This window comes from Gobius niger, assembly GCF_951799975.1.
Source record: "Gobius niger genome assembly, chromosome: 4".
Taxonomy (NCBI): Eukaryota; Metazoa; Chordata; class Actinopteri; order Gobiiformes; family Gobiidae; genus Gobius; species Gobius niger.
The window spans coordinates 23,079,087-23,091,428 of NC_136855.1; the positions used below are offsets into that span (position 1 = coordinate 23,079,087).

Sequence of the window (12,342 nt, forward strand, 5' to 3'; positions counted from 1 at the left end):
CCTGGGCAATGCCATTTTTGAGCATCTGATTCATTCCAGTCTTGTATCGTGCTTCTTCCAAGGAGTAATGAATGTCCATGTGGAAGATTATTTAACATGAAATACATATAAAAGATGCTCAATATTGGTCTCATTAGCATCAGATTTATTTTTGTGCATGTTAGAGGTGTGTGCAATATCTATGACAGGCTCAATAAAGGAATATCAAAATACAGTTCATCACATATGTCTTAAACAGAGACCCTTCTCTTGTCTGCTACCTGTCCCACTGAGCAATATGCTCCAGAGCTGCAAAGAGAGAAGAACATTTTTACACAATGGCCATGTTGAAATATAGTAGCCAGACCCAAGACTGAAATGTGTCTCTGTGTAACCTAATGTTGTTGCACATGGACAACACAGTGCACAGCCCAAAACGTGTAATTCAGCAAACTGCTCAAAGATTGTAAAATGCTGGGTTTAAATTATTGTTGCTTTAACTAATTCATCAATCGCAAAAATATCAGAATTTCTCTGCTGAATAAGCCGCTAAATTACAAGCGTTATTTACAATAATCGTTGGAATTAGCCCCTTTCTGCACAAACAGCATGATGCACAGGAAAAAAGGACACGCGCAGTGATTTTCAGAGAACATGTTTCCTAAGTGTTGTCGCACTCCCCACTGCAGAGCAGAACTCTTATTGCTCTGAGTGATCAATGAAAGATTACTGAGTGTGTGACAGTAGCCGAGACTAAACATCCCCACATCACACTCCTGACGATCGATGAGAGCGGAGTATATGTCCAAAACACTGGGCTTTTGTTGAACTGGAACACTATTGATCACTGTCAGACTGATGAGTGTTATTGACTCTGACAAAGTGCTGCGTTAAGACCAGGCGTTTTAGCTTTGTGTAAACATCGATATGAACAGAGAACTGTCTTTAAACGATTACTCGTGCAAGATTTAAATACTGGTGACACATTTATCATCAGTTTTATCTCAGCCTTTAAACAGCAACTTATAAAGGAAAATGTAACATTCAATGTCACGTTTTGAGCTGAGTTTGAGAGGTTTAGTTTATAGATACAGTTGTGCTCAAAAGTTTACATACAATTTTAGATTTTTGGACTGTTTTTCAAAGAATTGGAAAGATAACACAAGTTTCACTCATAGTTAGTGGTTGTGTGAAGCCATTTACGAGTTTACTCTTTTTAAATCATAATGAAAAAAGAAAGTACCAAAATGACCTTGATCAAAAGTTTACATACCTCACTTCTTAATACTGTGTTAACTGTGTTTCCCCTCTAGCATCAAGGACAGCTTGGAGTCTTTTGTGGTAGTTGATCGTAAAACTGAGCATTCTTTTTGTCAAAAAGCCTCCAGTTTCTGTAAATTCCTGGCCTGTCTTGCATGAACTGCACATTTGAGATCTCCCCAGAGTGGCTCAGTGATATTGAGGTCAGGAGACTGAGATGGTCACTCCAGAACCTTCACTTCATTCTGCTGTAGCCGATAGCCTTGTGCTTTGGATCTTGTCATGATGGAACGTCCAGGTGCATCCCGTGGTTTGGTTTCCACAGAATCCCTAATGTTCCTTCTTCATTAGAGTTTGAACACTGCTGATTGATACTCTCCGTACCTTGGGTATCTTTTTATATCCCTTTCCTTTTTTTGTACAATTCAACTACCTTTTCTTACAGATTCTCTGACAATTCTTTGACTGGAAAAAAAAACCTTTTTGTGTCATCTATCGGCCAGGGTATGTAAACATTGGAGCACAACTGTATTTTTTTTCTTTTTCTTTGTATAAGCAGAACAAAGGTGTGAGTGTTTACTTATTTGCCTGTTACAAAGCAACTACAAAAGAAAATGCTACGGCACATTTTGCTTGAAGTCTTACCAAAGTGACATATATATTTGTTGAGGGTTTTACAGCGCTGGTCATTCCAGTTGAAGCCACTCGATGCCTGCAGCTCCACACAGTTTCCAAAACTTAAAAGAGGGAGGGGACATACTAATATGTATAGTTATTGCTGCCCTGGTGCATTACCAGTAGAGGGCAATGTAGCGTAGACCTGTGCTCTATGTGAATGTCCTGCTGTTTTACAACATGTTAAAATAGACATAACTTACCCTTGGTTGTCCGGTTGTCCAAAAGCAAAACTACTAAAAGAGAGCTCTTTCCCCCTGTCCCAGCGAAATGAGTCTTTGGGGGGTCTGAATGTCAAACCTACAACACAATATGTTTAAGTTGTCTTTTGAAAGAAATACTGTCAGCTAATTATACACAATAATAGATTGTACCAATCCAGAAGTTTGATGCATCAGAGTTCAAGGTGATTTCATTTTCTTTTTCTAAACGACTGAGATAAAAAGCCAAAATATCCTGACTTTTCTGATTGTAGATGTGAGCTAAAGTGCCACCTCGTTCCTGGTAATTTGAAGCACATAAAAGTGTAATTGCACGTCGAGACCATATATGAAACAATAAATGCACATCAAAAGAAAACATCACACACCTGTCTCTCACCTGACAGCGGCTCTTAGCTGTGTAGTAGGTGGCAGCTTCAGAGGAAATGGTGAAACACTCACCATCAATCAACATGTCACACAAACTAAGGGGAAACTGTACTTTCTCTGTTGAAAACACAATCATATAACAAGCAGTTCCCCTGAAACTGAATAACATCCTACTGACCTGCACATCCAGGTCCTCCGTAGCCAATATCACATTGGCAGGAGCACTCTTCCAGTTTAAAATGGCCATGAACACATTGTGCACTGCATCTCACTGTAAGACATCACACTGATAACTTACTGAATATTTACACGGCACATTTGTGATACAGTACCTTGGCAAAAACGCCCAGTGAAACCTAGATCACACTGACACTGGCACATTGAGACATTGAGATGACCGTGCTGACCACAGTTCATACGACATGGATTTTTAGGAACCTCTGCAACAAAATAGGTAGATAGATCTGCTAGATACTGTAGGCTGCTTTGGAGGGGGAGTTTTAGAGCAAAGTATAGCATGTTACTTAATTTACCACATAATCCACCAATGTGATCCCACAGTTTAAAGCAGCCTGACATGGATGAGGTGCAGAGTGAGCAATACTGCCCTGTCCTATAGGGCAGTACCAGCTGTCCATTCACCTCCCAGTTCCCCCTTTAAAACAAATTTACCAGACTATTTGTAGCAAGAACATTGAGTATTAGGTAACGTGAATGTACAAGTTTTACCCGGGGTAGTATGCACACACAAATATCTTCCACATTGTATTATTCCTCAAACACAACTGACTGGCACAACCTACATGACTGGAAGTGGCCCACACAAGCTGCAAGAGAGAGATATTAAGATACAAATCAGAGATACTTTATCAGTGAAGTTGGAAAGGTCTAATCCTACAGTAAAGACTATGGTTTATTTTGTACCTGTGTGTACCGTTTACAGGTCCTCGTTTCTTGACACTGTCCAGACGAATAGATAAAATGTTGTCCCTCATTGAACCAGGACTCGATGATGTTGGTGAAGGAGGCCACGCCAGTCGCAGACAGCTGAGTGTTCCATCCTATGTGCCGAAATGAGGACAGCTGTTGAGGCGGTGCCCCAGGGTCACACTGAGCTGCCCACCGTTCAGCCAGGTCAGCCAACTCCTTACTCCACTCCTGCAAACAGTGGGGAAATGTGGAAATCTCTAATTAGAAACAGCCGTAAAACAACAATAAGTGCATAAACTCTGTTAACACTTAAATTACAGCCTACACTGATAAAGTATATATACCATTCTTGTAAATACAGTAGGAAATATTGTGTCTTTGGATCATAGAATTATATACACTTAGGATGCAGTAAGTACAGATTAACCTTGACAGAGGCTGCAGACAAAACATGACCATTTTCTGCATGTTGGCTGCCATGGGGGCTGCGCAGTCTGTTGTGTAAGGCTTGGAGTGATGCTTTTTGTTTTGAGACTTAATAACTATTGACACCATTTCAACACTGCCCTACAATAATATATTACAAATTGACATTTAAAAAAGTTAATCATAATATAAAAAGCACAAAAAAAACTAAACAAGATTTCAACAATTGCAGACCCCTTGCATTGCTTCAGGCATAGTTTTACATTAGATTTAGATACAACGTTCCCACTTTGTGGTAAATCTCATTAATTTCTCATGATATACTAAATCACAAGTGTCAAACACAAGTCCCACGGGCCGCATGAGATGTAATTTAATGTGGCTTCCTTGTAGAGCATGGATTTCTGAGCATATATATAAAAAAGTAAGTCTCTAGCTCATTCCTGTGCGGAGTTATGGATATTTTTAAAGAAATACCCATAATGTTCACTCCAGCCACTAGGGGGCTGCTTAAATTAAAAAAAAACAAAAGAATTCCACACATGTCCAGCAGAGGGCACTGACATAAGAGATAAGGATATAAACAACACATTACAGCCATGTGGTAAATGGTCTGCCCCAGGGCGGCTGTGGCTACAATAGTAACTTACTGCCATCGAGTGTGGCGTGAATGAATAATGACTTAATGTAGCACTTTGAGAAACCTGTGACACAGGCTGATATAGCGCAATATGTGTAAGCCATTGTTATTTAGGCCACAGTCCTTTACAATATATGCGGCCCGTGGCCCACCGTGGGGGCTGAATTTTGGCCCACCCCTGTGCTAAATATACAATTATTTTTAGGAACAATTAAAAATGATTAATTCATTATTAATATTGTTTATAATAATATTGAAAAATCATGGACTATGAACTACCTGAACATGGTCTGGTTAAACATTATATTTTTCTAGTTACATTATTGTTCATTACGTTTAGCAAAACATTTATGATTTTTGTTGAGACTGGAGCATTTCACCTCTCTGCAATGTAATTTTATAAGATCTAGAGTGGACTCATTTCCGAGTGTGATTTTCACAAGAAAGCAGATATTAAGCACCAACCTCCATATTTGAAAGCAATGGCATGACCTTATAATTACACCCTCACTCATGAGAAAAGGGCATATCCTCATTTATCTTTTAAAATATTAATCCCTCTAAAAACAAACAAACCCTGGAGACCTTTTTCATAAGTTCAATGTAATTCCTTCACAATGCTCTTACTTTCAACATTCAGATTTCTGACTCAAATGCCATACTAAGAGGTCAGCGTTTATCAGGGCTCTTTGTAATAAGCCTCTCCAGTCCGACAGGGCTGCTCTGGGGGTTTTCATGGGGAAATTACCTGTAATACCAGAGTTTGGAGAGAGCAATGATTATCCACATTTTTTCTCATTACCGCCTTATCGGCTGAGAACAGTTGTCCGAGGCTGAAGAGAAAGAGTCTGCTTTGAGGATTTAAATCTATAACAGAGCGATGGTCGGCCCAGACACAAATCTCATGCTACGGGGCCAGAGAGGGCGGCGAGCATCGAGGTGTTTTATAATGTGACAGTGCCTTTTAAGTCCTAATCACAAGCAGATGGGACACACTGAAGCAGTGGATGAGACAGAAGGGGGCGGTTATTTAGTGGAGATGAACACTGTCAAAGTAACCCTGCGTGATGTTCTGAATGATAACATGGCACTTAAGACTTTCCTTTAAACACCCATTAACTTGTGCTTGGTGGATAAATCCTGAACTCCCAGATCACACTGTGAAAGCATCTTCAGGGGATATTTCAGGATTTTTGGAATAGGGCCTCATTTCCTAGTTATCCACAGTGTTGTTGATTTCTGGAAAATTAATTCATGCAGTCCTTATATTTGAAGAGTTTAGATGTGCTAGGCTAATGCTAGGCTAGCGCATGTCTATGGTAACTAGTAGCCTGCATTAAAAGCAGTCTGACCCAAGCACAGAGCACCTGAGGCAAATCACTTATAACACCAGTGTACTGATATAAATGTCTGTGTTGACTGAATATTTTTTTTAAATATAACCATTTTGCATTCTTAGTTGAAAGCTACGCAAGGGCGGAGTGATCTGCTAGGTTACCGGCTCTACAGCAGTTTGTCTCCCTGCGGCATTACCGGCATTACTACACGTGGGATTCACAGAGGAGCTTTCTACAAATCAGAGATGGCAACGTTTGGAGGACCCGATGATTTTGAAGAGGGTTTTAATGCAGGCTACTAGTTATCATAGACATGTGCTAGCCTAGCACTAGCCTAGCAGCCTCATTCCGATTTCCAACCGAGTTAAGCCACAAGCCACGCCCCTGTGAATTCTGATTGGATGTCAAAAATCCTGAAATATCCCTTGAACTCTCTTGATGCTTAAAGGGACTGGATGCAAGTTGGTCATTTTTATACTCACTACTGCCACCTCAGGTCTTATGGGTAACTTCCGTCTCTATATTAAGCCCGCGCATGACGGCAATTCGGACCCGAGGTAGAAACGTTTTGAGTGACAGTGCAGGATTTTAGAGGCCGTTGTGGTGAATAGGTCTGGGCTCATTCTACACATTAAAACATTGCTGGAACATGTAGGGGGGGAAATTACATAATTTTAACATTTTTAAACTCTGTATAGTCCCTTTCCTTGTTTTTGATGTTGCATTCTTTTTAACAATGTTTTGAGATTTATTTTGCGATCCACCTATGCAGCAGGCCATCGAGGCACCTCTCCAGTTCATTCACCTCCACAGTCTCTCTGCTGTAGCCTGTGCCTCCTGTGGCCTGTTATCTGAGGATAACAGTAGGTATAGATTAACCTTGACAGAGGCTGCAGACAAAACACAATGAGGGGAAAATGACACCACCCGCAGAAAACGGACAAAAAGCCTTCCTTTGAAAGACTCCACTGACCATTTTCTGCATGTTGGCTGCCATGGGGCTGACCCGGCTGCGCAGTCTGTTGTGTAAGGCTACAATCTTGGAGTGATGCTTTTGTCCAAACTCTGGAACAAGCAAAATAGATTAATTAGAACAGTATTATAAAAAGAGTGCCAATAAATACATTTCTGTTTGTGTATTATTATTAGTATTAACACAATTGTATGATCAGGTGGGTAATTAGTTCATAAGATCCTATATGTTTAAAATGTAGAATTGAAAGGTAGTATGCTGCAACAACACACAACACAAAATGATCTGTAATAGCATGATGTTTGATGAAAGAGGTAGTGTATAAATAGTATAGAGTAGTGTAGTGCAAGTGTCTGAAAGTGGAGCGCTCCTTTTCTTACCGTTGTCTATGAAGTCCTTGGTCACAATGAATGTGGAGCAGATAATCACAGGGAGCAGACTCAAAGCAGCACATAAACACATCCATCGCGACGCTGAGACAGAGCCCATAGTTAAGTCCACCGGTGAATGAGCAACTGGCACAGGATACTTCCCCAAAAAGCCCGTCCTAAAGTCTCCAGCTACTCCTCCCTCTTTGTGTAAAGGCAACAGAATGCAGCCATGTGCAACAAGAAAGGGGACACACACAGCAGTGACTGAACACTTGAAACAACAGACTGGCACAATGTACTCAACCACCTCACCTTCTTTTATAACGATCAAAATCAGCTTTGTATTACGTGAGCTATTTGTTATGGGAAATGGCATCAACTTCAGTCAGGTTGTGTTTTTTTAGGACAGGCCTCTGGATATTTTAACAAAACAATAGCACAAAAGAGCCAAGACAGAAAACGCTTACTCATCTCGACCTTCACTTCCCAGCACTGATGAGCCGCATGACTGAGCAGCGTCCTTTGTTAATCTAGAGACAATTTGTGATGACTTTACAAGGGTGACTTTACTCGGGCAAAAGTTAAATTATCGGATGTTTGTCTTATGTCTCATAATGTTCAGTGGCTCTAAAATGGTGCATCTTCGAGGCCCTCCACAAAAAAGTTAATTTCAACTTTTGTGCAATTAATAATGTTGTATTGTTTGCAAAAAATAAGAATCTTTTATAGGGTTTGGCAATGGCGTGCGACACGTTTTTGGGTCCCTACCTACCAGTTGAGAACCACTGCATTTATGTGACCATTGCACCTCCAGAGCATTAGTGTTATTTTGATGTAGAAGTGGTTACAGTGGTTTCTTTTCAGCCTGTGGGGGTCAAAACAGCAGCAGTTTGAGCACTTAACACGTTCACTTGGTTCTTAACTTGTAGCACAATTTGCCGTTTAGCCCCGATTCAGTAAAATTAACCCCCAAATAGAGAATTACTTAAAGTTCTGTTGAAATCAAAGAATTTCTCCTCTGCATTTGAGCCATCCTTCAGTGCCGCAGGAGCAGTCCATCAGGAGTGGCCACAGGTTCGTAGTCTGGAGGATTTAGCCTATTGGTAATGTTTTGGATCGATGAGCAAAACTCAGCACCTGGAGGAGACCGCCTCAGACACAGAGAGAACATGCAAGCTCACACAAAAACACCCCCACGGTCCAGGAACTTAAAATGAGACCTTCTTACTGTGAGACTAGTGTGCTGTGTTTGAAATACTACCAATGCTTTCTTAATCTTTCATTTACATCTTACATCTCTCTCTGCACTAATATGCGTGTCTATGCAATAACCACAATGCAGTTGCTCCTTTCTTTTTACCATCAAAATGTTTCATTAGGCTTCACTAGAGAATGAGATTTTGACATTTTCACAGTGTTGAATATTATCGAGCATTTCTCATGACTTAGAGCTCTTGTTCTGCCCTGGCCTGGGCGGCATGTGACATTAGGTGAGTGAAAAAATGTTATGGTGATATTTTTCTGGAGGCTTTTCTCTGATTGGTTGACGAGGAGTAAACCCACATTCCGCAGCAGTTCTTAGATACACATTTTCCACCGTGTATCTGAGGTTCAGCATTTACCTGGACACTGCCACACGGGACCACACTGGGCTGCCTGCTCCGCTCACACTGACTTCAGACTATACCGGCTCCTATTTGAGAGAAAATATGTTTATGCCACCAGCTTTAGTATGCACACTGTTGTATGTCATTACATTAGATTACACGTTTGGACAGGTAAGTGTTTTATTCATTTCCCTAAAGTGTATTTTTTGTTATTAATGTATTTTATATTTTTCAAATCACAGTGCAACCAGTTATTTTATTTCTGCTCCAGTTATAGTACCGAGGCCCCAAGGCTCAGCATTATGAATGCCTCCAATATATCCATGTTTTGCTCAACTGGAAATGCTCTAAATGTTGCTCTGTAGCCACGAAACTGTGTTTGCGTTTGCTATTAAGATTGAATGCTTGTTTGTCCCATTTGCATGCTGAACTTTGCAATCCAAGCTAAGAACAAGAGAGGGTTTTGTATCAACATTGAGTGCCCTGTGGAAAAGTAACTGTGATAAACTGAACACATACTTTAAATATGTGTTTAACCATTTAAGCTGCCTGGTCTCTCATCTCTCCATCAATGCATCAACATAAAGCCGTCAGAACGTTTCTGAGATGAAGAAAGAAAGAGGCCTTTGATTACAACACTATAAACATCACTGGCCTTGGTGCGACTGAACTCTCTCCAAACCCAGTTCAGTCATAGGCAGAGAGGTGTTGTAGCAAATATTGACACTTCTTACATAACTGTGTCTGGCCAAAACACTAATTGGTTGTCTGAAGACATGAGAGGCTGGGCACTAATGAGTAATGGTTGAAAAACATCTTGGTGTGACTCCCTCTTTGCTTCTGCTGATAGAGACCCAGCTTGTATTGCTGGTGAGGTTTGGACCCAGTCTAACCCCAAACTAAATCTGCTCCTCTACTAACAAATACAGAACATACTTTATGTAATAAAGCCTCTGACGGCACACAACTCAAACCACATGAAAAACCCAAGGCAACTTTCATACTGTGCACTAGAACAATCTTTCAGCTGACTTTACTCTTAGCTTAAATGTTTCTAATATAGTGACAGCGACCTTGGAAGGACAAATTGTGCTTCATGAAAACAGAAACTAAACTCTACCTGATCATTGAACTTGTGTTATAACAGACACAGTAACTGAGACAGAAATAAGGCGGATGTATGTATGTAACATTTATCGATCTATGAATCTTTTCCAGGACTGTCCAGGCAGACGGGAGCTACAAGGCACCCTGAAACAGGTCCAGAAGCTGCTGACAGCCCATGAAACTTCATACGCACAAAGCTTAAGAAATTTGAAAAAGAAAATCAACCTTTTACAGAACAGTGCAACAAAACTATCTACCAGAGCCACCAACAGTGAGTCTGTGCACTTCCATTAATGATTCCCCTAATACTCTGCCATTACAATTTGCATATACATTTTATTAGTCACCTGCCCTAAACTGGATGCACCCATAAATGGAAGGAAGCTGGGTAAATCTCAGAGTGTTGGCCATGAAGTGCACTTCCTATGTGGCCCTGGTTATGAGCTGGTTGGAGCTGAGAGTCGGCTTTGTCAAGAGAGTCTTGTGTGGAGCGGCCAGCAGCCAACCTGCAGAGGTCAGTGGTAACCATTACTATGAGGGGTATTGCTCGCAGAGGGTCCAATAATGAGCACTTATTGGCCCTATCATTGTCTTTCTAACAGGCACTCCAGGTAGCCATGCTCTTATCTAATTGTATCAGCTAAACTTGCATTATCAGGTTTCATGTGTTTTTTCACACTCGTCTGATCTGTGACAAAGAGTGCAAAAACTGCTGTGATATTTGATACACCAACCCGCACTCATTTGACAGCGGGCCATTTCAGAGATGGCAGCTAAAAGAGACATTCTGCTATCATGAAGACATCAGCCTCATTTTGTTTCAATAACCTTGCAATTATTTTGTAATATCTCATCTTCAAGCATATTGGCTTACATCTTCTGTGACTATGCACATCTCTTGTGTGTCTCTTATTTCAGACATCAATGAGTGCGCCTCCTCTCCGTGCCTGAATGGAGGAACATGTGTGGATGAAGTCAATCAATTCTCGTGTGTCTGTGCCAAAGGCTGGGCTGGAGTTACCTGTCAGAGTCCTGTGCCAACATGTGTGTACAATACATCAAACGTGAATATAGGCTTACCCATCTGAGCTATTTGATCCTCACATGATTGTTTCTTGAATTTGTTTATCTTGAATATTGTTGTGAACATAACGTCCTAAATGTTGAAGTGGTCTTTGTTACCAGTCTTTATCACCATGGCAAACACCTCAGCTGCCACGCACGCTGCTGCTGCTACTACTTTGCCAGCTGCCACCAATGGACCCTTTGTGCGACCGGCCCGATGCACCATCACGCAGGGGACCACACACTGCACTTGTGAACCGGGATACACCATCTCTGGCAGAGACAGCTACACCTGCACAGGTATTTTCTACCGAATTGGACACAGTGATGATGAAAGCTCCAATTGTGTAATGATGTATGCTGTGTGTTTCAGATATTGATGAGTGCGAGTTGTTTCATAATGGACAGGCTGGGAGACTCTGTCAACATGCCTGTGTGAACACCGCAGGGGGCTACCGCTGCACCTGTCCCGCTGGATATGATGTAACTCGTGATGGACGTGGCTGTAAAGGTAAATTTGTTTATTTCATGATCTGTTGTTGCTAAATCAAAATCAAGTAGCCTCACGTGAACTTAAAGCTGTTCTTTACAGACATTGATGAATGTGCCACGAGACTCAACAACTGCACAAAGGATCAGACATGTATAAACACAAATGGTGGATTCCAGTGTGTCCGTGTTGAATGTCCTAAAATTCCCAATGCAACATATATCAAGACATCACCAATGTAAGCCTTACAGGCCTGTTTTTTTTTCTGTGCATCACAGTCTTTTTATGTAAGATACTGATAATATACTCTTAACCTTACAGGCGTTGTGAGCGTAATCCTTGCCCAATGGATAACAAAGCATGCTCTCAAACCCCAAACTCCTTCTCCTATCATTACCTGTCACTGGTGTCCAACCTCTCGGCCCCTCGAGTGATGTTCAGGGTGTCTGCACTGCGTCAGGTTGGGGACACTTTACGTTTCTCCCTCCTGGGGGGTAGACCCATCCGGAGATACTTCACCGTGCAGCGCTCAGACCGCCTGACGGGGCAGCTGATGCTCGTGAGCCCAGTGCAGGGTCCTGCTACATTAGAGGCCGAGGTGGAGATGATGGAGCTGGAGAGGAGGGAGCAACTGGGTCGATACATAACCAAAGTCACCATATTTGTTTCACAATATGACTTCTAAAAAAAGAGAGTATTTAATTTATAAGAGAAGATGTTAGATACACACTGCGAAAATTAGAAAAAAAAACATTGACTCTAGTGCATACGTAAAGCATTTGATCAGAGAAATGTAATGCAAACCATCTATATCTGATACACCAAGATTTGTTGAGTTTCTACTGATTGTTGAACGAGGTAAAGAGGACAGCAGTGTTATTAAGAATTCTGC

At 41.2% G+C, this 12,342-nt stretch overlaps 2 protein-coding genes across 2 annotated transcripts; one reads left to right on the forward strand and one right to left on the reverse strand.

The window, feature by feature from the left end:
* Nucleotides 1–242: 242 nt before the first annotated feature.
* Nucleotides 243–7,576, reverse strand: LOC306962220 (C-type lectin domain family 18 member A-like). The gene is made up of 12 exons (XM_079555307.1): nt 7,191–7,576; nt 6,811–6,902; nt 3,429–3,662; nt 3,234–3,331; nt 3,038–3,159; nt 2,837–2,944; nt 2,683–2,775; nt 2,515–2,621; nt 2,289–2,415; nt 2,118–2,214; nt 1,885–1,976; nt 243–288 (listed from the first exon to the last, which is right to left on the reverse strand). Exons 1-12 carry the CDS (start codon nt 7,555–7,557, stop codon nt 257–259), a joined length of 1,569 nt encoding a protein of 522 aa, XP_079411433.1. The 5' UTR covers nt 7,558–7,576; the 3' UTR covers nt 243–256.
* A 2,345-nt stretch (nt 7,577–9,921) lies between these two features.
* Nucleotides 9,922–12,173, forward strand: LOC306962218 (fibulin-7). The gene is made up of 7 exons (XM_079555305.1): nt 9,922–10,166; nt 10,239–10,409; nt 10,814–10,939; nt 11,081–11,260; nt 11,334–11,471; nt 11,553–11,688; nt 11,772–12,173. Exons 1-7 carry the CDS (start codon nt 9,965–9,967, stop codon nt 12,133–12,135), a joined length of 1,317 nt encoding a protein of 438 aa, XP_079411431.1. The 5' UTR covers nt 9,922–9,964; the 3' UTR covers nt 12,136–12,173.
* The last annotated feature ends 169 nt before the right edge of the window (nt 12,174–12,342 follow it).

What these genes read in the sequence shown, in the direction of transcription:
- LOC306962218 (XM_079555305.1), top strand. Translation starts at nt 9,965, where the DNA reads ATGTATGTATGTAACATTTATCGATCTATGAATCTTTTCCAGGACTGT. An exon ending in CCAGCAGCCAACCTGCAGAG is followed by an intron (nt 10,410 to 10,813) that starts GTCAGTGGTAAC and finishes CTCTTATTTCAG; the next exon opens with ACATCAATGAGTGCGCCTCC. An exon ending in TATATCAAGACATCACCAAT is followed by an intron (nt 11,689 to 11,771) that starts GTAAGCCTTACA and finishes TTAACCTTACAG; the next exon opens with GCGTTGTGAGCGTAATCCTT.
- LOC306962220 (XM_079555307.1), bottom strand. Translation starts at nt 7,557, where the DNA reads ATGCCATTTCCCATAACAAATAGCTCACGTAATACAAAGCTGATTTTG. An exon ending in CCTGTAAACGGTACACACAG is followed by an intron (nt 3,332 to 3,428) that starts GTACAAAATAAA and finishes TCTCTCTTGCAG; the next exon opens with CTTGTGTGGGCCACTTCCAG. An exon ending in CAAATATATATGTCACTTTG is followed by an intron (nt 289 to 1,884) that starts GTAAGACTTCAA and finishes CTCTCTTTGCAG; the next exon opens with CTCTGGAGCATATTGCTCAG.